This window comes from Polypterus senegalus, chromosome 7, assembly GCF_016835505.1.
Source record: "Polypterus senegalus isolate Bchr_013 chromosome 7, ASM1683550v1, whole genome shotgun sequence".
NCBI lineage: Eukaryota > Metazoa > Chordata > Cladistia > Polypteriformes > Polypteridae > Polypterus > Polypterus senegalus.
Window position 1 is genome coordinate 92499850 of NC_053160.1, and position 25401 is coordinate 92525250.

The 25401-nt window shown below is 38.4% G+C and overlaps 1 protein-coding gene across 6 annotated transcripts in view; it reads right to left on the bottom strand.

Annotated features, from left to right (window-relative positions):
* Positions 1–9492: 9492 nt before the first annotated feature.
* The window catches only part of znf608 (zinc finger protein 608), a 59217-nt gene continuing 43308 nt past the window's right edge, over positions 9493–25401 (bottom strand). For 5 of the 6 annotated variants that reach the window (XM_039759018.1, XM_039759020.1, XM_039759017.1 and 2 more), the window contains 7 exons: positions 18224–18311; positions 14253–16698; positions 13116–13524; positions 12003–12157; positions 10836–10986; positions 10273–10354; positions 9493–9995 (listed from right to left, as the gene is read on the bottom strand). In XM_039759018.1, the coding sequence (XP_039614952.1) occupies positions 9989–9995; positions 10273–10354; positions 10836–10986; positions 12003–12157; positions 13116–13524; positions 14253–16698; positions 18224–18311 (3338 nt within the window). In that variant the 3' untranslated portion in view covers positions 9493–9988. Of the gene's footprint in view, positions 9996–10268; positions 10355–10835; positions 10987–12002; positions 12158–13115; positions 13525–14252; positions 16699–18223; positions 18312–25401 lie in introns of those variants that run through there. The other variant, XM_039759019.1, reaches the window with a different exon arrangement.

Below are 25401 nucleotides of genomic sequence, written 5' to 3' on the forward strand. Positions count from 1 at the left end.
TGCTCACCACGGATTGTCCATAATGAACACTATGTTTAAGCATAAGGGTGTTCATATGTGCACTTGGCACCAGGACACCCTAGGCCTCAGTTCGATGATCGACTTTGTGGTTGTGTCGTCAGACTTGCGGCCTTATGTCTTGGACACTCGGGTGAAGAGAGGGGCGGAGCTGTCAACTGATCACCACCTGGTGGTGAGTTGGCTTTGATGGTGGGGGAAGATGCCGGTCAGACCTGGTAGGCCCAAATGTGTTGTGAGCGTAAGGTGGTCGGTGCCTGTCGCAGCGGCAATCCCCAAACCCGTTGGTGGACACCGGCGGTGAGGGATGCCGTCAAGCTGAAGAAGGAGTCCTATAGGACCTTTTTGTCCTGTGGGTCTCTGGAGGCAGCTGATAGGTACCGGCAGGCCAAGCGGAATGCGGCTTCGGTTGTTGCTGAGGCAAAAACTCTGGCATGGGATGAGTTTGGAGAGGCCATGGAGAACGACTTTCAGACGGCTTCGAGGAGATTCTGGTCCACCATCCGGCGTCTCAGGAAGGGGAAGCAGTGCAGTGTCAACACCGTATATGGTAAGGATGGTGCGTTGCTGACCTCCACTCGGGATGTTGTGGGTCGGTGGGGGGAGTACTTCGAAGACCTCCTCAATCCCACTAACATGCCTTCCAATGAGGAAGCAGAGCCTGGGGACTCTGAGGTGGGCTCTCCCATCTCTGGGACTAAAGTCACCGAGGTGGTCAAAAAACTCCTTGGTGGCAGGGCCCCGGGGGTGGATGAGATACGCCCGGAGTTCCTTAAGGCTCTGGATGTTGTAGGACTGTCTTGGTTGACACGTCTCTGCAACATCGCATGGACATCGGGGACAGTGCCTCTGGATTGGCAGACTGGGGTGGTGATCCCCCTCTTTAAAAAGGGGGACCAGAGGGTGTGTTCCAACTATAGAGGGATCACACTCCTCAGCCTCCCTGGAAAAGTCTATTCGGGGGTTCTGGAGAGGAGGGTCCGTCGGATAGTCGAACCTCGGATTCAGGAGGAACAGTGTGGTTTTCGGTCCTGGTCGCGGAACAGTGGACCAGCTCTACACCCTTAGCAGGATCCTGGAGGGTGCATGGGAGTTTGCCCAACCAGTCTACATGTGCTTTGTGGACTTGGAAAAGGTGTTCGACCGTGTCCCTCGGGGAATCCTGTGGGGGTGCTCGGGAGTATGGGGTACCGGACCCCCTGATAAGAGCTGTTCGGTCCCTGTACAACCGGTGTCAGAGCTTGGTCCGCATTGCCGGCAGTAAGTCGAGTCTTTGTCACCGATTCTGTTCATAACTTTTATGGACAGAATTTCTAGGTGCAGCCAGGGTGTTGAAGGGGTCCGGTTTGGTGGACTCAGGATTGGGTCATTGCTTTTTGCAGATAATGTTGTCCTGTTTGCTTCATCAGGCCCTGATCTTCAGCTCTCTCTGGAGCGGTTCGCAGCTGAGTGTGAAGCGGCTGGGATGAGAATCAGCACCTCCAAATCCGAGGCCATGGTCCTCAGCCGGAAAAGGGTGGAGTGCCCTCTCAGGGTTGGGGGCGAGATCCTGCCCCAAGTGGAGGAGTTTAAGTATCTCGGGGTCTTGTTCACGAGTGAGGGAAGAATGGATCGTGAGATTGACAGGCCTGGGAACGCCTTGGGATTCTCCTGGAAGAGCTGGAAGAAGTGGCCGGGGAGAGGGAAGTCTGGGATTCTCTGCTTAAGATGCTACCCCCGCGACCCGACCTCGGATAAGCGGAAGAGGATGGATGAATGGAGAAAGCAAAAAGTGATGGTGAGAGGAACCTTATCAGAGTTAGGTGATGTTAGAAGGGCTGTCTCCCTGGGGTCAGTGCTGGGACCACTGCTAAAAATATTAAAATGATTTGGATTGGAATATAAATAACAAGCTGGTTAAGTCTGCAGATAATACCAAGCTTGGTGGATTGGCAAATAATCTAGAATCCATTGAATCATAACAGAGGGTTATAGAGTGAATGCAGGCTTGGAAAGATCTTGGGTAGATGAAATGTACAATTTGGAAGTATAAATATTAGATTTAAAAACACAATGGGAGGTTTGAAACTTGACTGTACCCTTTATGAGAAGGAACTGAGTCATAGTGGGCTTTGTTACTATGAACTTCAAGACAGTGTACAGAAGCCTTTAAGAAGGCTAACAAGAATGTTAGGTTACATAGTACGATGTGTAGAGTATAAGTCAAAGGAGGTTATGCTTAAGCTTTATAATGCACTGGCACAACCTCATCTAGTGTACAGTGTACAGGATTGGTCTTCAAGTTACCAAAAAGACATAGCAGTGCTAGAAAAAGTCCAGCAAATAGTGACTAGGCTGATTCAACGGAAATGTGAGCAATGTGAAAAGATTGATAGAGTTGAACCTCTTGGAAACTTGTTAAACTTAAATTTCACACAAAACCTTTCCTCACTCAGAACCATAGAGACATGCAGTAAATTAACGTGTAGAGTGGTGGACTTTAGGGATCTTTAAATTTCAAATTGATGTTATTTTGGAGAAATTAGTTGGATAGAACTGGTGAGATTTGTTGCGCTGAATGGCCTGTTCTTGTCAAAATGCTTCTAATATTCCAAAAATCTATAGCAATTTTCATATCCTGATACTGAAAGGGAAAACAGCTGTAAGCCCTGAGAGGTTCTGTCGAAGGTTTATAGATGTATAATGCGCTACAGAGAAACATCCTTAATGAACTTTCCCATTTGAATTAAATCAAAGAAGCGCAAGTCTAAGTAATTAATTTTCTCTTTTTTCTACAGAGGAGACTGAAAGTAAAATACTGTGTGTTGCATCTCCCTTTACCTAATTCACACTGTGAGACCAGCAGACCTAAACAGGTGGCCTAGGTTGACTTCTAGGAACTGCCAGAGCAGTAAGATAATCTTAGCTAATAAGGTACTGAGGTCACAGATAAACATCAAGTTTCTTATTACTATTGTACAAGCAAGTGTCTTAGTATTGTGCTATTAATGCAACCCTTTGGAAATGTACCATCTTTACTGCACTGATCATACGGTTCAAGCATTATATTAACTTATCTATTTTTCTGATGATAAAGTCTTTTGGAATCTGCTAATAATCTCTTTGGAACAAATTTCTTCTTTTGGCTGCTCCCATTGGGGGTCACCTGAGTGGATAATTTTTTTCCATATCTTCCTGTCCTCTGCATCTTTCTCTGTCACACCCATCACCTGCATGTCCTCTCTCACCACATCCATAAACCTTCTCTTAGGCCTTCTTCTTTTCCTCTTGCCTGGCAGCTCCATCTTTAACATCCTTTTCACAATATACCCAGCATCTCTCCTCTGCACATGTCCAAACCAACATAATCTCGCCTCTCTTACTTTGTCTCCCAACCGTCCAACTTGAGCTGACCCTCATGGCTAATCCTGTCCATCTTCGTCACACACAATGCAAATCTTAGCATCTTTAACTCTGCTACCTCCAGCTTTGTCTTCTGCTTTCTGGAGAGTGCCACCGTCTCCAACCTATTTAACATAGCTGGTCTCACTGCCATCCTGTAGATCTTCCTTTTCACTCTTGCTGATACCCGTCTGTCACAAATTACTCCTGACACTCTTCTCCACCTATTCCATCCTGCCTGCACTCTCTTTTTCACCTCTCTTCCACAATCCCCATTAGTCTGTACTATTGATCCCAAGTATTTAAAGTCATCCACCTTCGCCCTGCATACTCACCATTCCACCGACCTCTCTTCTCATTTACACATATTGTTTTCTGTCTTGTTCCTACTGACCTTCATTACTCTCCTCTCTAGAGCATATCTCCACCTCTCCAGGGTCTCCTCAACCTGCTCCATATTCTCGCTACTGATCACAAAGTCCTCTTGGAACAAATTATGGGTGAATAAAAGAACAGTAACAACTCACTAAAGTAATTCCACCTTACAAAGCAGGAGGATATTTCCCTCGTATTTGTTTCACTGGGGTTTGTCAATCTTCCTAGATAAAGCTAAAGTGAAATCACATCTGTGCGAAGATTATTTCCAGAAAATGAAGTAATTTTAATCCATTAGTAAATGTATCATTGTTAGTCCATTAAGTCACGGACAATAAGAGCATCATAAAACTGATCTTGCAGGGGATGCAACAGCTGCAGGTAGTTGTGAATTCAAAAACCAATAAATAGCTGCTCAGAATGTTATCCATAACATCCATCATTGCCTATCCAACTTTTATCCCATCTTATGTTTATATGTACGTTTGCAGACATCTGACATACAAAAGTACAGTTTCTTCAGAATCAATTTTATTGAGCCTACTTTGGTCTTGTCTGTGTAGAAGTAGCTTTTCTTCAACTTTCTAGAATTAGATAGATAGATACTTTATTAATACCCAAAGGGAAATTCACATATTCTCACCACTTGATGCTATGAACAATATCCTGCTTATCAATTTGCTTTGTGAACTCAGAATTACAGGAAACAGAGGTCTCACTTGTACAAAGTGTTTTGGTCTTTTATGGCATTAACAGTGCTATTGGAAATTTTTTTAGGCTTGGGTTAAGGGATAGAAGTTCTTCTACCATCCCTTAGCATTATACATTTAGGCACTCATATCCTTAATACAGCTTCCCCATATCACGTCATTTATTTTTCTCTTTTATTCACTAGATTTTAGCCCATATCTGTCATTGCTTCCTGACCAGCTAATCACAAATAAACATAAACAAGCATTACATTAATCAATTTTCCAAGTTCAATCTCCTGTTTCTTTGGGCTTCTCCATCGGCAGATCTTTTAATGTGTATTTAAGTGCCTTGCATTCTATAAGTCACTAACTTGAGGGTACGTTGATGACACATTTCATGACTTTTTGCTGAATCAATGCAATCCCTTTTCTTCTCCTTCATAATTTTCACAAGAGCCTTTCTTCACTCATCATGCTATTTCATTTTTTGTTCTGATTCTTGCTCTTGCCAAGCTGGTTTATTGTAGCTGTAATCCCACCTCTAAGAAACATTTGTCTGACATATCTGAAACTTCACTATTCTTGCACATTTCCATAGAAGTGCTTTTTCCATTGGCTTCTCAGGAAAACAAATAAACAAAAAAAAAAAAAATGAGAAAGATAAAACAAAACAAAATCTCATACACCTCCATATATGATTTGACCTTGCACCACTATGTGCCTATCCTCCCTGTATTGTTGTTAGAATTATTCCTTTCTGTTGACACTTCCAAAGACTCATTTTTACATCTTTTATTCAAGTTACAGAATAAGATTCACCTCAGAATCACTGCTTCTCCTACATGACACCTCTTGGAAGAGCCTAATCCTAAGTCTTTTAATTCTCTTTCGACAATGATACATGATCATTTCTCAGGAATTCAATCTTCCCTGAACACATCATATTGGGTTTGGTACTTGGACGTTCTTTTAAAAATAAGTATTGGTGGCAACTGCAGTGCTTGTTAGACTCAAGAATTGTTAATTGCATGGGAGTGTTAAACTTGCATGGTTTTGCTAAACCCTCAAACAGCATAACTACATAAAAATAAATACTAATAAGTTTGTTTGGTTTTTAATTCTTGACTCCCTTAACCTTAACTCCAAAGCATTTTTGAGGATGATTTTCCTTTAAAGTTTGCAGGGTAAACAGAACAAAAATCAATTTAGTGTTATTTTCTTCAAAATATTTTGTTTTTGAACAGTTCTTTTAGATGTGTGTTTGAAAGACATCTCTACCCAAACATTAGGAGTCAGCAAAACTCCTGATATAATAGGCTTTAATAAGGACCCAAATTAAACAGCAGCAAACAATATAAAAACACCAATGAAAAATTTTAGATTAACTATGTCACACAGGAAATCTGGAAATAGTAATTTAACAACATTTTAACAAAATACATGCATTTGGGATGTTGTGAGTGTATGAATAGACAAATGACATTTACATTATGTGCCTTGACTAGAGGCCCCTTCAAATGACACAATATTTCTATTCATTTTGAGTTGGAGGCTTCATTTACATAATCCTAGTGAGTCAACATTATTTGTGGCTCACTTCTGTGACTTTAGCTGTGTAGTATGACATGTCCAATGACTTGTCCATCCAGTTTGACTTAAGTTAAAAGCACTCAGCCGAAAGTACAATGCACACAATGCAGGCGCAAGGAAAAAGGAAGATGGGAGTCTTGGACCATACAAACAGAAGGCAGGCTTGTCAGTCTAATGTTTCATGTTTTACATACCACAAAAGGAAAAAAGGAAAACGAATACCACAAAGTAGTGATGTGCAAACCCTGCTGTACTGACTTTGCCTCAAGTTCTGTGAAACTCGGCAAAATGCATTGAATTTAACCAGGAACAAGAAATTGAGCTAGTTTTGAGTAGATTATAATGGTGTAATGGTCTAGATGTTTGCTAGGAAAATGTCTGCCAACTATGCTGGACCAATTATTGAGGCCAAAAATCTGACCTGGGATGCGAGACAGCAGTGCTAACCATTGCAACATAATATGTCCCTGAGATAAAATTAATAGAATTAAATATCAGACCAGTAAAATTTTCTACAGGCAGGAAACATGAATTCACCAAGGCTTTGTCTTGCCTACAGATTCCAGATAGTAAATATTTGCCTCTCTCAAGCTAAAAATTAAAATCCTGGCCCTTTTGGTTGTTCACTGTCACTGCTACCAAATAATCACAACATTAACACATGTAGATTCTTCACTTGTTCCTGTTCGCATCATCTAGAAAGCACTTTGGGTAATATTATTGAAGGGGGTAGGCACTCAGATTGCATACAGCTCACAAACAAGGATAAACAAAAAGACATTATCTTTAAGATACAAAAACACCAACACATTTCCTTCTGTGTGCACTTATTGTGTTTAAATGTATTTTCTAATTTTTACTCCTCTACTAGGATTAGTGTTATATACGGAGGTTTTGGTGTTGGTGGATTTGTACCATTCAACATTATCTGTTACAGTTCTGTGATGGATTGCTGGCCTCGCAAAGTATCATGGAGACCTGGAGAAAACAAATTTAAGCCTGCCACACGGCAAATTTCCAGGAAAATATTTTTCAAACAAAGTCACCAGTGAAGACAGCATATTTGCTGTGAAAAATACTTTGCTGAATTTTGCTGATCAACACTAGCATCGCAATTTGATTGTACTTAACTTGCCATACTTGGAAAGCATTTTCACAGCATTGACTCTGTCATGTAGGACTTTATTAGCTGTCAGAAAAAGATACAAGCTTGTAATACATTAGAAATGTGCAAATGCGCAACCATGGAACGGCTGCTGTTTCACCACAGGCCACAGGTCTGCCACGCCCTCGACCCTCTGCATTTCGCATACCAGGAGAAGGTGGGAGCAGAGGATGCCGTCATCTATTTGCTACACTGATCCCTTTCCCACTTGGCCAGAGGCAGTAGTGCTGTAAGAATTATGTTTCTGGACTTCTCTAGCACCTTCAACACCATCCAACCTCAGCTACTTAGGGACAATCTGACAGAGATGGGAGTAGATTCATACCTGGTGGTATGGATCGTGGACTATCTTACAGAAAAAAAGCAGTATGTGCGTCTCGGGAGCTGCAGGTCTGACATTTTGGTCAGCAACACAGGAGTGCTGCTGGGGACTGTACTTTTTCCTGTCCCGTTCAGCCTATATACAATCACACTTCCAATACAACTCTGAGTCCTGCCACATGCAAAAGTTCACTGATGACACTGTTGTGGGCTGCATCAGGAGTGGGCAGGAGGAGGAGGAGTATAGGATCCTAATCAAGGACTTTGTTAAATGGTGCGACTCAAACCACCTACAACTGAACACCAGCAAAACCAAGGAGGTGGTGGTGGATTTTTGGAGGACCAGGCCCCTCATGGATCTGGGAGTGCAGCTGGATGATAAATTGGACTGGACTGCCAATACTGATGCTCTGTGCAAGAGAGGACAGAGACGATTATACTTCCTTAGAAGGCTGGCGTCTTTTAACATCTGCAAGAAGATGGTGCAGATGTTCTATCAGACGGTTGTGGTGAGCGCCCTCTTCTACACGGTGGTGTGCCTCACGCCTGGACAAACTGGAGAGGAAGGCAGGCTCTATTGTAGGCACGGAGCTGGACAGTTTGACATCTGTGGCAAAGCAACGGGTGCTGAGCTGGCTCCTGTCAATCATGAAAAATCCACTACATCCACTGAACAGTATCATCTCCAGACAGAGGAGCAGCTTCAGCGACAGACTAATGTCACTGTTCTGCTCCACTGACAGACTGAGAAGATCGCTCCTCCCCCACACTATGCGACTCTTCAATTCCACCCGGTGGGGGTAAACGTTAACATTATACAAAGTTATTGTCCGTTATACCTGCATTTTTATCACTCTTTAATTTAATATTGTTTATCAGTATGCTGCTGCTGGAGTATGTGAATTTCCCCTTGAGATTAATAAAGTATCTATGTCACTCTGCTGGAAAGTCATTTCAGAGTCTTCCAATTTAACATCCTATGCAATTTCTCATTGTGTAATATGACATCTGCAGGTGACAAGGCCAACCATCGTTCACGATGCAATTTTCCCCGTGTCATACCAACTTTTTAATGCCCAATTACTACTCCTATACCATCATCAATTCCAACAAAAATATAAAAGTGCAGAACCATTTTGAACATCCCTGGTACATTTCTTTATATTGTCTGCCATCGTTCCATTTGGGTCCTCGTTAAAGCCCACTGTACCAAGAACTCTACTTCAATTGGCCATGAAAATTTGATATTAAAACATTTGCTCAGCTACTACTACGGGGTGAAGGGATACAAAATGATCATTTTTGGGCAGAGTAATCTTTTAAAGCTCCTTCCCACTGAGTGAAGAACTGTTGGTTAGGTAGGCCAACAAATTTAAAGTGGTCCTTCGTGAGTGGGATGAAGGACATTTTCACCGGACAATTCATTTGAACCTTAAAAATGTAAATTCCTAACACTGAGGTTGCAGAATAAATGAAAACATAGAAAAAACACATACAAAAACAACTTTTTATTCTGATTGCCAAATTATTTTAAGGCAGGTATAAAAAAAGAAAGCATTCAATATACACTTTACATAAAATAAACTAGATTACAGCATGAAACAAGTAACCAGGCAACGTCTTTTAAATCTTTTCCCTAAATGTGGATAATTGTAAACATTTAAAAAGGCTGCAGAACTATTCAAGTAATAGAACAATCACAAATGTCTTCAGCTATGCAGGCTATCGGGTAATTGCCATTCAAGGTCATTAAAAAACATAATTATTATTATTATTATCATTATTATTATTATTATTATTAACAGACATACATTATATTTTGCCATTTAAAATCTATACAGTATATACACCACAGTTTTATGGTACTGGCACCCAAAGCCCTCAGAATGAATATTCTTCACAATTCACAATTACAAACAGGTGAATACAGTCAAATGTACACGGATGCAGATTTAAATAATACAAAGCCAAGGAGTTTAGTAAATAGTACACATATGTATTGTACCAAAGTGTCACTTGTATAGCTAGCCTCTCCAAGGGCAAGTAGAGAAAATTACAATATACATACAATCAGGCACACTGATACAGAACAATATATTTCTATACAAATATAGTGGCCATTTCTTTTATTCTAACACTTTATTTTTTTTTTAAATGTGACAAACACATTTTTCTACTAATGCTTGCCACTAGCAGCTGACCCTGCATGTGTGCGCCTGGTTACTGTTACAAAATAAAAGGTTAAGAATATATATTTCAACAAAAGTGTAATTACAGCAACATTGGTAACTCTGTATAAAATTTTCAATTAAAAAAAATGAAATGACGTTTTTTGCCTGCCATTAAGGCAATCAATATCAACACCATGGAACTGATGTCTGTTATAAAGCATTTCTTCCCATGTGATCCAGTCACATGCTTGCTATGTACATTTTTCCCCCTCTTTTCATTCCCTGCAAAAAAAAAGAAAAAGAAAAGTTCTTTCATATTGTTATTCCTTCTAAAAATACAATCATTTTCAGAAAATGTCTTCAAATACAATAATATTTTAGTTGACAAATTTAGACATATTTTACATTAGCTCAAATCCATTAGTCTGATTTCTACAATTACATACTTTGCATAAACACATACTTTTAAGCATAATCCTACCCATTTTAATATGCTTTCAAATAAATTAATCTCGTAATTTCCCCCCTCAAACAATTATTGACTTTTTTTTTTCTTTACCTCCTTTGTGCAGGAAATATACCAGATGCTGTAGCCTGAGCAGCCACCTGCTGACTGGCAACAAGGGCAGCAGAGGTCAAACCTAGAGGGAGAAAATAGAAACCTGCTTATAGCTCTTGCTGTTTCACAATGCATTTAATTGACTGAGCACCATGGAAAATGAAGAGTGCATTACATCTTTGATTTCCAGTACAAGCTGATCATCATACTGTTTACATCCTCTTAATCAAACAAGCTAGAGAATTCTAAAATTCTACTCAGGCTGGATTAAAAAAAAAATGTAAACTGCAAGGTATATTAATATATCACTTTCCTATCTGGGTTTGCTTAGATGATTTAAATTATACTTCCACTGACTTTTAACACACACGCATCTCATGAAATTAAAGAGACTGAATGAAATCAACCAAAGAATTGTGATTGATGTAATGATAGACTTCAGAAAAAAAGTATAGAACAATTTTCACAATAAAATTCTGTTTATCAGACTCATATTTTGGACAGACTAACTGCTGAAGGATCTTGAGAAAGGGTAGATCATATGGTTTTTTACTGATACTTACCTGGATAAGGATCATATTGGCCTGGTATAAGTGGATACCCCATTCCAAGATGCGTGTGGTGATGTGTATGTAGGTGCCGTGCAAAGGGTGAATGGCGTTCTCTCTCCCGTTCAGTTTCTCTCTCCCGTTCAGAAGGGCCTTTCTCTGCAGGCTTTAGGGCAAAAACAGTTTTGTAAGTACTTAGAAAGACAAGAACATGCTTGTGTTTTTCCCCCCTGAAGAATAAGCCATTGTACTATTGCCATAAAATATGATACGTTCCAGATCAAAATATTAAGATCAAATGTGATGTTTATTTATGGTGATCACCCAAGGGATTCTAGATTTCTTTGCTAAATTATCTATCAGTCGTGAGACTGTTACTTCTAGCTTACATCTGTTAAAACACTGAAATGTAGATCCTTGGGAATGAACACAAAAATAATTGCTGACTAAAGATTTTAAATATTGAATAATTTGTTCTTGAGGGTGAAAACATCCAAGTAATGGGCTCAAAATGTGGGAACAAAAACTGCACTTTATAGAAGGCACCACTCAGTCAGGTTAGCTTTGATAATTTTTAATTAAAAAGCTTAGCTAAACTACAAAGCCAAGTCATCACATAGGAAATGTCTGAAGGAAGTCATGGGAAACAAGCTGACCTATCTTCTTGCTTAGCAACAGTAAAATCAGTGCTTATCAGATTTCACATTTTTCCTCCCTTTGAGGGTTATGAATCACAGGGCACCAAGTAGTGAATAGAAAGAATACTCCTAACCAAATACTATTTAGATTAAAGGTGGTGTTAAAATCATTTTTACTACACTCTACCATGTCTTAAATCAGTTTATGATTTGTATATGTCTTTCAATGACAAGTTCAATATTATACTTAAGTCATGTTTTAAAACAATGAGGGATTCAGAAATATAAAAATATGCCAGTTTTCCCACTTCAAAGCCCAACAGAAATGATTCTGTAAAGAAGATAACTGCAATTTACAAAGTCAAAACCTAAATAAATGCTATTTTCTCTTTATAGTGAGCTTTAGTTTCCGTTATAAACAGTATAATAGCAGATTCATCCAGGGATGTCTGAAATGTCAAAGAATTAATAGTTATTTTGGGGACCCTACTAAGAACATTCACTCGGAAGACAAGACATCATTTACAGATTACTGTCCACATACCATTGGAGATTTACTGCGGTACTGATTGGCATGTTGCTGGAGCAAATCTAAAGCTTTTGATTCAGAAGCTGGTTTAGTGCTTATGCTGGGGCTTGTGTTTGCTTTCTCAACGTCTTCTCTTCCAGCCATCTTCCCATATATTGGATAATGGAAACCTTAAAACATAATAAAATTACCTTAAGAACCATCGTTTACACTTACAAATCAGCTATCTTTTTTATCATATGCTTAAACAACATCTAATTTCAAAAGAAGTGTGTATTTTTGTCAAATCATGGCTAAAATAAATGCATTGTATATTTTTACAAGTGGAAGACACAATAGGTGAACATTTATAAATATTTGCACTTCATTGAAACAAGAGGAAGCAGAATCTACAGTGTCCTGATGGAGATCTTTTGATTCAATTTCCCTTTTCTTGTTCTAAGTGGGAAAGGCCACTTTCAGGGCATTTTTTCCATTTTTTTAAATTACTTTCTGGCATACTTAAATTGATAATTATTTTGATAACCAGTTTTTCTTTAGATTTTTTATCAAATAAGCTCTGAAAAATTAAACTATATACTTTGAAAAATGGCTGTGAAAACATGTGTAGATAGAAATTCAAATTAAAATCAGAAATCTTGAATCAAGATTAATACTCGTAAAGTAAAAAAAAAAAAAAAATAAAAAGAAGTTTTGTACTGCATCATCCTTTCTTTAAACATAACTTTCTAATCTAAATGTGACTTAATTCAAGGTGTACCTAAATACATAGTTTGAGGATTTTGTATAGCTTGCATTAACAAGAAACTATTTTACGTAATGATTTTTTTTTTTGTAAAAAAGAAGCACTAGTGTACTGCACTTTACTAGCAAACAAAGGAAGAGCTGACCTGCTAAGGTCAGATGGTATGTCTGTAGCAATGATTGTGACTGAGCCTGCAAACATCTAAGCAAATCAAAAAGTTTGTTTTTTATTTCAAGACTTCTACACCAAAACCTTCCATAGATCTACTTAGACAGCATTTCTATGTTTTTTAATGACAAAGCCTAAGGTAAAACCCCTACCCACAAGTCACTACGCAAGCCAATTTACCTATATAAAACTGAACTGAAACCACATCCTCTTACCTGGGTAACTGTGCATTAGGACGGGAGAGACAGCTCTGTAGGCTGGATGATTGGGATCATACATTTGCAAATAAGGATAAGGATGCTGGTACTGAATATATGATTGATGTTGGCTCATAGGTGAAGAGACAGCAACTCGAGCACCTCGAGAATCTTTCCCACCAACTGGTGTTCTGCGATCTTCCGATTTCTTTGTGTCTTCCAAAGGTACAGATTGAGAGTCTTGTCTTTTGATGTCTTTTGTTTCCTCCTTTGCGGTGTTCAGAGAGACTGGGAGATTGAGGCTTTCCTTTCCCATTGTCTTACTGGTGCAGTCATCTTTCGGCCTCTTATCAAGATCTTCAGGCTTCTGAGGCTCCATATACTTTGGCTGGTAAACATAATGATGCCAAGATCTGGATTCTGGATCCTAATTTTATGAACAAAGCAGAAAAATTGGAGATATGTACATAATCAACAGCATAATTTGCTTTTCAACAATGTCCAGCAAAAAGGGGTTTTGCTGTGAGGAGATTGTATAGTATTTAAAAATGAACTAAGTACGCAATGGGAATATATTTATTTGTATGAAAGATGGATGTTTTGGTAGCAGTCCACATTCTGATATACTTACAAGTATACGTAATTACTTTTAAATAGGATTTTTAACTGTTATTATTTTCAAAGTAAAGCATACAACTCATTTTGCCATATTATGATTAATGTTATCGTATCTAAGATGTTGATAAAACACAACATGGAAACTATATAAAATGTAAAAAGTCTAAATCTTCCTAAACACATTAACCAACTTAATTCCCGGAAGTTCACTTGCACCAAACATCAAATGAAAAGATTTCCTTCACACAACTATATTGGGTAAAAGGGCAGTAGCATTATGTTTTAAATCTATGATATTTCAGTTATAGACCCACAAAAACAATTTTAACATAGCAGCTCTGTTAGTGAGCTTACTGAAAATGTTATTTCTTTTAAAAATAAAGAGAAATGTACTTAATTCTGGTTAAATCTTTCTGTAATTTATACTGTAGTCTTAACCCAAGAACAGAATGAGAAGACATTTTATATAGATCCAGCCTAAAATTTAAAGCAATTTACTTGCTTATGTAACAAACAGAGTTAATACACAAAACATACCTGTTTGAACCTCAGAGTAGGATCTACACCAGTTTGCTTCATTGAATCCATCACGGATTTCATTTCCACAGCTTCTTTAATGAGTTGATGATTTTCCATTTGCTTGGCTTTAAAATTCTCTGACTGCAGCTGCTGCTGGTTTGCCAGCATCTGTGCTTTGCTCCCATCATCTATCTTTGATTGCCCAGATCCAGTTTTGCTGTTGCAGTTTTTGTTTGAATCAGGAGTGACTGGCGCTTTTGATATTGTGGCAGAAGGAACAGTCTTTTGTTTAATGTCTTCTTTGCTAGACTCTTTTTGCTGGATCTCAGCTTTTCGTTCACCTTCTCTGTTGTTTTGAGACATTTTTTGCTCTGCCAGTCGCTGATCCTCATAGTATTTCTCATACTGTTGTCGATATGCTGTATTTGTTGCCATTAATGACTTTTGGTCCATATAAAGTCCATAAGTGTATGGTCCATAGTAAAGTGACTGGGCTAATGCAGGATGTCTCTGGGTTATCACTGACTGGTGCTGAGCCTGCAAATTTGAATTAATCATTTCACTCTTTTTAGAGTCCAATGTCAATACCTCCGTTTTTTCCTTCTTTTCATTCTCTTCTTCTGTACCCTCCTTCTTAGATTTATTACTTTGAGGTGTACCACCATTTCCAACAGAAGCAGTGTTAGGCTGTCCGGAGTGCACATAACTGGGAGAATAATAGGGGTCATATCCATGGTAATAAGGAGACTGTGACTCTTTACCAGAGGAAGCTTGCACTGGTGTTGACGGTAGGCTCTTGACAACACTCTCTTTGTTGGAGGCTAGTTCTGATGGGGAACTTGTCTTTGACCTCATTCCCTCTGAGCGACTGTCTGAACCACCATCATCAGCAGCATCTGAGATATCAGAATAGGCTGGACTGTTTGTTTTAGTAGTGGTCCCATCACCACCATTCTGTGTTAAAACATGCAGTGGGCCCATGGAGGATTGTCCATTTACAAGCCCACTACACTCAAGCCTAGAAGAGCTCCCTATAGAAGGGCTGGGTGCATTGTCTGTGAAGGTATACACCTTATCAGCTTCTGCTTTAATGCTGGCCATCCTGCTCTCCTGAGACTCTGATAATCCATTTGCAAGTACATCACTTCTGTTTAAATGTTCCTTTAAAAAATGTCCTGGTAGATCTTTCCCAGTAATCTTTGGGTCTTCCATCTTTGTCAGCTTTGCATCCAACTTAGGACTCCCAGTCTCCTTTCCTTCTTTATCTTTTAACCGTCTTTTTTCTTTTTTCTTTTTATCTTTGAGGGATACCAAAGCTGGGTTTACAGTGCTAGGCTCTCCCATAATTGTAGGCTTTGGCTGAATGGGCTTTAAAGGTGGGCTCTTTGGTGTTGCCTGGACAACAGTGGTTGTCAGCGATGGCAAGCCTGGGATTGTACCAGTGGTAGTGGCTGTGAATGTAGCAGTAGGTATGGCTATCAGCTGAGGAGGAGGAGGTGCTGGGGCGATAGGCCTAGTAGTCTTAGGCTTTGATAATGATTTGTCAACTTTCCCACTGTTTGCTTTCTTGCTTTTGTCCTTGTCACTCACACCTTTTTTATCAATCATGCCTTCAGCCTCCAGCTTGGGCATTTCTGCTGCAGCATTGACATCAGTCACAGCACAGTTTTCCAAAGCTGCTGCCATGTTAGAGATGACAGGCAAATTGTTCAAATCATTTGCAAGTCCTTTTTTCTTGCCAGCATTTTTAGCATTCTTAGAATTAATTACAGGACTATGAACACTGTTGACCAAATCCCTTTTGCCTTTAGGTGTTCCAGTCACACTTAAGCTGCCAGGAGAATTAGGCCCTTTCACAGAACCAAAGCTAGTCTCTGTGCATTCTAGGACAACACTGCCTAGAGTTTCCTCAGAGTCCGACATTTTATCATCACACTCTTGTTCAAATTCCAATTTATTTTCAGGATCCAAGTGTGCATGGGCCTGATGATATCTTAGTCCATTAATGTGCTTGTATTTTTTGTTGCAGTTTGGGTGTGGGCAGTCTATAAGTACTGGGGAGGAGCAGCCTTGATCCAAAAAGGAAACTTCAGACTTTCCTTGAGGAGTAGTCGGAGTACTCCTAGAGTTTGTTCTAACCCGTTTCCCTGACTTTGTATCTTCAGAACTGGAATTGAGGTCCAATTCCATGGGTGGCTTGTTTTTTCTCTTGCTACTGCTAGCTGGAGTGATCTTGATTTCTTCCAGTGTGCAGTTTGGGGGAGTTCTCCTCCCACTACCAGAGTTCAAACTCCCACGCCTTCCTTTGCCATTGTTACCACCACCCCGGTTCTTATTCTGAAGCCCCCTAGCTTCCGTAAAACTAGGATCCATTCCAGGTGGATTGGCAGCTACCGTACGAGCTCGCTTTCCTCTTCCACGTCCTCCTCGCATTTCAAGGTCACTTGTTGGAGATTCACAGAACCTTTAAGAGAGGAAGCATTGTACACTCATAGTCAACTTGAACAAAAACAAATTAAGTTTGTAATTTGGCTTTATTTGCCTATTCATCTGCCTTCCCAGGTCAATTTAGGGCTACAGGGAGTAGACGACTACCACAGCATGCTAACCATGTCGGTCAGAAAATGTATGTTACAAACAGTAATATATTTGTGTTGGATATAATCATCACTTGAGGAAAATTACCTAGATAGTGGGATAAAACACAGAAAAATCCCATGAAAACATAAATGCTAGATAGCCTTATCTGTGGTGTAAATCAAAAACTAAAAACAAACACAAATGTATAGATATCAATGTATATACTGTATATATAAAAAAATCAATTGGCTTCTTTGCCTCAAAATTAGTATACCCACTTGAGGTCAGTTAGCCTAACCCCAATTTGAAATGTGACTGAAGTCTGTCCTTAAAATTTCTTTGATCTTAATGGATGTTCTCCTCAAATTCACTGCCAAAGTATACTATTCCTGTATTTACTTTGCCTCACCTAACTTTAACCTTTCCCTCTTTTTCATTTGATTTACACTACTGTTGACTTAATGTTCTGATTATTTTAGCTCCTGGTGTTTGTTCAAAGCCTATTTGGCTAATGTGGAGTTGTTTTCTTTTGTTATTCATTTTTTTCCTCTGTAGCAGTGTTCACTAATAAAGGCACCATATGAAAACATAAAATGTTCTAATATTTTTCACTAATGTATTTACATAGATTTATCTGCATACTACACAAAACAAAATACACAAAATTCAGAAATTGTGATTGTCTTGATAAGGAAACAAACTATTCATCCTATTCACTTGTACATTTTTGCCATTCTTAATAAAATGCCTAATTGAAAAATATGATCAAGGTCATTCAAATTCATAATGATAGCCTTTCTGAATTTCCAGAAATTCAGATATTTAAGCCATTTAATGCACTACAGGTTGTTTTTTTTCTTTTAAACTGATCTGTAAGAATGAAAACAATAAAATAAAATGTGAACAAGGCTTGCAATAAACACAAGGCTATTGTTTTTACAGATGTTATACACTACTAAGCCCAAGTCATTCTTTTGCTGTCTGCTTAGTCAGCCATGTTTATGCAATGTTATTTTAGCATTTTTACTTGGAATGATTTTCTTTTCATCTGGCTACAAATGTAAATAATTATGTCAGAACACACTAGAGCTAATAAAAAAAACAAAAGCACCACTGTAATCTTTAATCTAAAACAGAAGCTTATATTTACTGCAATTCCCTGTAACATGGAGTGTGTGCGTGCCTAAAAATCTGCTGGAGCCAGTCAACATTTAATAAGCCTTAAGCTTTTGTTTAATGCAAGTGACAACCCACTTTACTTTTAAAAATTCTGGCAAAACTGCAGGCACACAGGTTTCATCTTTGCCATTACAAATGTGGACATGTCAAAGTTATGCATTACACAGTTGTGCGGCTTTTCATGGCAAAACTCAATTAAAATCGTAATAAAGACACACATCTCTCATTACCTGGGAGGGGCCCAGTCATGCTTTGTGCAATCCAGCAGCGTCCCCACATAAGTCTTGTTTCTCCAAGTTACATTCACCACAAGGACACCTGCATACAAAAAAGAAAAAAACTCAGTTAAAGTTGGAGGGGGTGGGGTGCTATACTAATAGAATGAGCATTAAATACATATATTAGTTACTTTCTGGGCATCTTTCAAAATCTGTGGTTTACTCTTTCCTCCATTTTGGTTTTATTGACCTCAAGGCATCGTGACCAATTCCCTCTCCTCTCACACCGGAAATTTTGCACCATTTCAACCCTTTTAGTATGCAATCTAGAAGTGGCTGACAGAAGGAAATGGGTTTTTGCCATGTCCTGCTGTAAAGCAGCAACATTCGCCTCTTAATTTTGTTATTATCACACTTAATTGCTTTTACTTGGAAGGCAGCCAGCATATGCTGAGTGCCAGTCAGCAGCATATCTAGACTGACCAGGACTATCCTCCCTCCTTCCTACACCCCCCTCTCATGCAACCAAACCCCCCCACCACCCCCCACTACTCAAGCAGATCCAGAAAAGCTGTCATTGGACACTCTTATCAAAGCCTGCACTCAGGGGCCTCTAAGCTCTTATCATCTGCACATTCTGAACAGACAAAGGGGTTTGTGAGAAGCTGGGAAAAAAAAAACCCCTCAAATAAAGCCTTTTGAAAACAGGTTCATAATAGCGTGCCCCTCCTCTCCACATTACAGTTCGAAATCTCACAAAGACATTTATCAGATCATTCAGAAAATATTACCTATTGAGCTTGCTCTTAAATTGCCTTTTCCCTATAAAAGGACAAGCAGCCATGCAAGTATGATAGAAGTGCTTTTCTATCAGCTTTGTATTATTCAGAACAGGCGCAGTTATATTGGCAGAAGGGGGTAAAGATATAAGTGAATGTAAATTAAATTAAACAAATAAATAAAATGAAAGGCTTACGTGATTTGTTAAATACTTTCATAAAGTGAGCTACAATAATTCTGGTATGCCATGCTTTTAGAAGGTGCTGGTTGTGGTGGTAGGGAGATGCATCTTCCTGAACCTTTTTGCTTTCTTCTCCACACCATCACCACCCTCCCCCATCTCTTTCACCAGCTTGCTAGCTCTTGCAACACTGGGATTTGATTTAAATATTACTATTCAAGTAAACGCTCTACTGCTTTGCATAAAAACACAATATTCGTTTCAATGTCATTCCGTTTCCGAACAGTTTTTGGCATGCTTCCAGAATACATGTTCAGCCCCTGCTGCCAATATTCTGTAAGTGAATTTTTATGTCTGTTTGGAGTGGAGTTGGGGGGATGAAGAACACACACACACACACACACACACTTATTATAAATCTCAATCCCATCATCCTAAAAAAAAAAACACTGGGTTATCCAAACAGTTATTTGCACCCATGCTGGTTCACAGAATGTTAACCATTTCCTGTTAATAATAAAAATTACACAATTTCTACAACAAAATTACACTGAAAAGTTAGACGACCACCCTTTCGGACAATAATTCCCTCTACCTAAAACCTAAACAAAAACTGGGCCAGAGTATTACTATAGAATATAAAGCAATGCAGATTACCAATTTCAGTTTTCTTTTTCCTCCATAAAAGACTGAATACCTGCTTGCCTAAAAGGTTGTTCTTTGCTCTACAAACCATAAAAGTCTTTGTACCAGCAATGTCTCATGTGCAACAGAAAATACATAATTAAAACTGCTTAAGGGGAACATGAAAGAAACACTAACTCGTCCATTCAAGGCTATAGTAATAAAATTAAAAACAGGAAAAGTCAGCACAGACACTTAACGTTTGTCTGCAATGAAAGCCTTTTGTTAGAGCTAATTCCCTGAGGGTTTCATGTTTCCAACAAAAGCTTGCCTGCTGATTGGCCAGCTCCTGCTGGGAGCACTGGGCTCTGATTGGTGCTCTCAAACCTTCCACCACAGAGCACAAAGAGCAAGTAGCTTGGATAAATGAACATAAAAGACAACTACGCAGTGCCAAAAGAGTGTGTGCAAAGGGTTTTATCAGGCAGGAATAAACTAAACAATGACAGGGTCGGGGTGAAACCAGGAATGAGTAAACCAAATACAGGCTTGTTTACCCAAGAAGGCTTGTCAAGGAAAGAAAAGCCTTTGCTTGATTTTATATCTCTCTCAATGAAACCAGTGTTAAATAAAATGAACATGCAAAATATATACAATTACTTGGATATTGAATAAGACAATATGGGAAAAAGATATTTCAAAAGAGCCGCTTAATGGTAAAGATCGCTATTTCCCTCCACCTCTTAAAAATGATGACGGAAGAATTCCCAGGAGTAGATTTTCAATTTTATTTCAGCAAACCCAAGTTCTGTCATGCTTCCAGCAATGAAATGAGCCTTTCTAGTTCAGCTAATGTGCACACTGCAGCTGTGGTAAATATCTATGGCGGTTTTAGTGCCACTAAGATAAGGGAAACATTAATTTCTCAAAATTTACTTTCTTATCCATCCTATCTGAATTTATGCATGCTTTCATTGCTTACGAAAGATCTTTAAAAAAGCCAAATGTTTGTACATAGTTTTTTGTATTATTCATTTTCAGTAATCACAAACTTGTGTGCATCTAAGAATAACACACATAATTTTAGTTTACTTCATTGGCGTCAAGCCACTGACCACTGAGTGGCTGCAGGGTTCCAAGTACCTCATAAGCACTATGATACCATCTGCTTTAGATGGGCTTATTTGTGTTTAATCCATTTCAGTGCATTTAGCTAAGCATGAACAATGAAACTCAAACAAGGCTACAAGGACTAATTGCACAGGGGATCACAAATCAGCTTGTGCTGAATTTCGCATTATAGAAGAGCTACATACGCACAAAGCACCACACATTTGATAAAAATCACAATGGCTTGACCAATCTCAACCATTTGATGCAAAACTGCTGGATGAGATGAGATGAGATCCGATTTCTGTACCCTGCAATGTCAGTATTCTTTACACATTTTTAAACCTCAAATCATTAAAAGCTGAACAATTCAAGGACAGCGCTATTTATTAAGCTTCATAACCATTTCATTTTTTTGAGGAAAGTGATAGTTTTTCTAATTTATCAACAATTTATGATAAAATAAGAACTCTTCACTCTTTCCTATGCTTGAGAGCAATTACTTGCAATACACAAAGGCTAAGGCTCTATTTTTCACAGCTGTCAGGCAGCCTTTTTCCCCTAAGGTTTTTCTAACCACTGCAAAGAGAGTTATGTTGTTTCATTACAATAGCAAAACCTTTCCAGCCTCAGAGCTTATATAATCTGTCACAGTCTTCAAAACTAGGCCTAATACATTCTGCCATAGCAAATGCATTAGTTGTCATTCTAGATTCTTTCCAACATGCTGTGCAAATCTAATCATTCTGCAAAATACAGTATGTATATATTCAAAACAAATAAATATTCCAAAACAATTCAGAATTTCAACTGTATATCTTCTCCAGATACCAAGGACAAAATGTCAGAGGTGATTTAATCAAGTTCTTCCTTGGGATGAACGCACTTATTAGCAAAGGATCATCCAGCAGGTTCAACATGAAACTATTTTCACAGAGAGGGTGACTAATGTCTGGAAGCATTTAGCAGCAGATGTTGTTATGGCAGAAACACCAGATATCTCCCCCTGTGACAATGTGGGTGTCTCCCCCCACCCCCCTTTTATGGCAAAGGCTAAAAGCTTGCAAAGAAAGATAGTGAATGGCAGAGAGGTGGGTGAAAAGTGTTTTATTCTTTGTCAGTCACCATATTACTATCCAGTGTCTTCAACTACACAAGGACAAAATAATCATTTCCAGGGGTCTTAAAAGATCATCTTAACATTGCGAGAAAATAATGTCAAAAAAAAAAAAAAAGACACACAGCTGACTCATTATCACTCTGACAGAGCCAAAATGTTAGTAAGACACCCTGTGGTAAAAAAACAAAGAATCTATTTTAAACCGTGACTCCTAAAGTGAATCCACTGCAGAAACAATTTTACAATTTTGTGCATATTTACAGAATCTGAACACAGATAGGCATGCTTTCCTAATTTTATTAATTTACACGTAGCACATGATAAAATCAGCTCCTATATTTAATTTTTCTAATGGCCTAACATTAAAAAACATCAACTTATTCACAGAGATAGAGTAAGGTGTGTGTAAAATTTAAATACGTTACACACAACACACCTATGATCGGTTTTCTTTTCTCCTAGAAACCCGTTTTTCAGTAGAAAATACAAGACTGTTTCCATCACTGTCACACTCCCCGCTGCCTTTGTTCTAAAGCTCAATGAGCTTTATTGATCAAGGAAAAATCATTGAGCTTCTTGGAAAACTAGACTCTAGCTTATTCCGTGCCATCTATTTCTTTTGTGTGAAGAGACATTTGGTCAATAATCAATTGACCGGTCAACTAAAACTAGCTGTGGCTGCACATGCCCTCTGCTGCTTCAAGGCTCTTAGTCTTCCTACTTTGTGTTTTTTTTTTTTTGCTTTGTTATAAGCAGCTGTAGAATGTCTGCTGAAGAGTATCACAGGAAAATCAAGGAGTAAGAAGCAAAGAAAATTAACTATTAGAAGGCAATTGTAATGTCTGCACATAAAACCTGTTGAAGCTTTGGACATGTGGAGGTGCATTCAGTATGATTCTGTAGCTTATAAAAAAAAATCATTAAATTCCACTCATTAACATAAAACAAGAAAAAAAATTACAATTGCTTATGAAAAAGAAAGCAGTCATATTGCTTAACAAAGGATTCAAGTTAGGAAAATGACAAATCACATTTACAACATAAAATAAATTTCCTTGGACTGTTCGTAGAAAGACAGCCAGGAGGTTACATTATAAATATCCAAATTCAATGGAGTATATAAAAATCAGAGGATCTTTTCCTTAACTAGTTTTGCAAATTGTTTGTGCTGTGCACTAAAATGTGTGCTTGTTTGAGTAGTTGAATATTTTGATGCACCACCAAGCCTTGAGAGAAAGTTAATAGTTTTGACTCAGCCATCACACTACACAAAACCATAATGCTAGTATTTCCCAAATTACGTTTAACAATGATTAATAAAGAAAGTGTATAGTTTCTCAAGTTATGCTGTACAATCTTGTTCCAATAATATGATTTAGCAAGTATTCTATGTTCTGCTTTAATAGACACATACAGATGCATAAATCATCAGTTTTAAAATAGCTATATTTGGTAACTTTTTCTTACTCCTCAAAGACAGGTAGGAATTATTCCATGCTTAAAATAATTCCTGTGATATTAAATTAAAATGGTGCAATAATGCTTGACAAAGAAAAGGGTGCTAGAAGCCACTGTCATTCACTCTCTTTTTTTTTTTTAATTGGGTTAAGTCAACATGATTACACTTGTAAAACAGAGGACAAACAATCTCCCCAGGCTATTTCTGTGTTAGGCTCAGAGAGTGTTTCTTTTAAAATAAATGGACCACCCGTTCTCAAGGTTGAGATCAGGACCTGGCTTTATTGTCTCAAAGTCCAAACTTTGTCTCAGGAGAGCAACTTGTGACTCTCTCTGATTTGAACTTATTTAAACCTAAGAAAAAATGACTGGCTCACTGTTCACAGAAAGTGAAAACTGATGAATAATGATTAATAGAGGTCACACTGTGTTCATTTACATAAACTGCTGCTATACCAGCCCAGCTCATTGATGGGCTGCGTTAGCTTGACCCTGTGAGCAGGTCAGCCTGCCAGTTGGAAATCTACATCGGAGGGTAATAAAAAAAATCTTAATATGCAGTGCCTGCTTGGTGGAAGTTCTCAGAACATTACCTTCATTTTGATAGAGATTAAATGTTTACATATTTTTTCCATTGATACTTATTTTTTATGTCAAATATGCAGAACAAATCAAGGAGCAGACTACGCACATTGGGAGTGATACTAGGTGAGCGATTACAGAGCTAAATTCATGCATTATTGTCAATAAATTATTATTAATCTGAGTTACAGATGCTATAACCAGCTTTGCTTTGCTTTCACAAAATAGAAAGGTCTTAAGACCCAATACTACATACTATTGGAAATGTGTTTTCCTTTAATGACATGCAGGCTTCTATTCTGGATTTACAACACTGTGATGTGATATTACTTGTCTTGAAATTGTCAGCAATCTCATTACTATTACACATTCAGATGCAGAGCACTCTGGCTTTAACTGAAGAACCTTCTGTACTGCTGCAGTTGATCTAAAAAGAAATACTTACAGTGAAGTTACTAAACTCCAACCTCACCAATCACTCGTGGAATGGAAAAAAAAAAGTCAAGGAATCATGATTAAGCAATTGGTATGATCTATGTTGAATTTATACAAGAATAAAATTATGGTTTCCTATTCTTGTTAACATTGACAGCATCAGCTCATCCTTGTCCAAAAGATTACAAAAACAGCTACTGACCTTCCTCATTTCAATAGTGGTAATCTACATGCCATGCTGACCACAACTAGATGATAAGATATGGCTGCAATCCTCCCCCACTCCCTTAAGGCTAACAGCTCTCTACAAGGCTACACATCAATATTCCCCAGAATTAGCATTCAGAGCTTTCATTTTGCTTGTCACATTCATTTCCCGCTGTTACTTTAATTACAGGATCAGTGAAAGTGTTTATTATATCCTACAGTATTTAAAAAAAAAAACAAAAAAACTGCAATACTGATGCACTAAAATATAACTCAAGGAAAAACTTTAAATGACATCAGTTCGGGGACTAGTACAAAAAGACAACACCTCAAATGCCCACAATACAACCCAAGGAACTAGGCGGCATCAGTAACCTCTAGACACTTACATTTTGTCCTTTTAACCTTTCTTTAAATAAATGCTGGAAAGAGGTTTATAGTTCGACACTGACATGGGTTCATGCTATGTAGTATGTCTAAAAGCCTATTAAAGGCTGTTTTGGAAATGCTGCGCTATTTGTGCCAGCCCCGGGCTCTTTTCATCTAAGTCTTCTGAGCCAAACAAAAAGCATTTATAAAGCCTTGTTGGCAGCCAGCTGCAGACTCCATAAATTATCAGCCCTTAACAACCTTTTTTTCCACCTCTTTTTTAAAAGGGGGAAAATAGAAATTGGGGGAGGGAGATGATGGGGA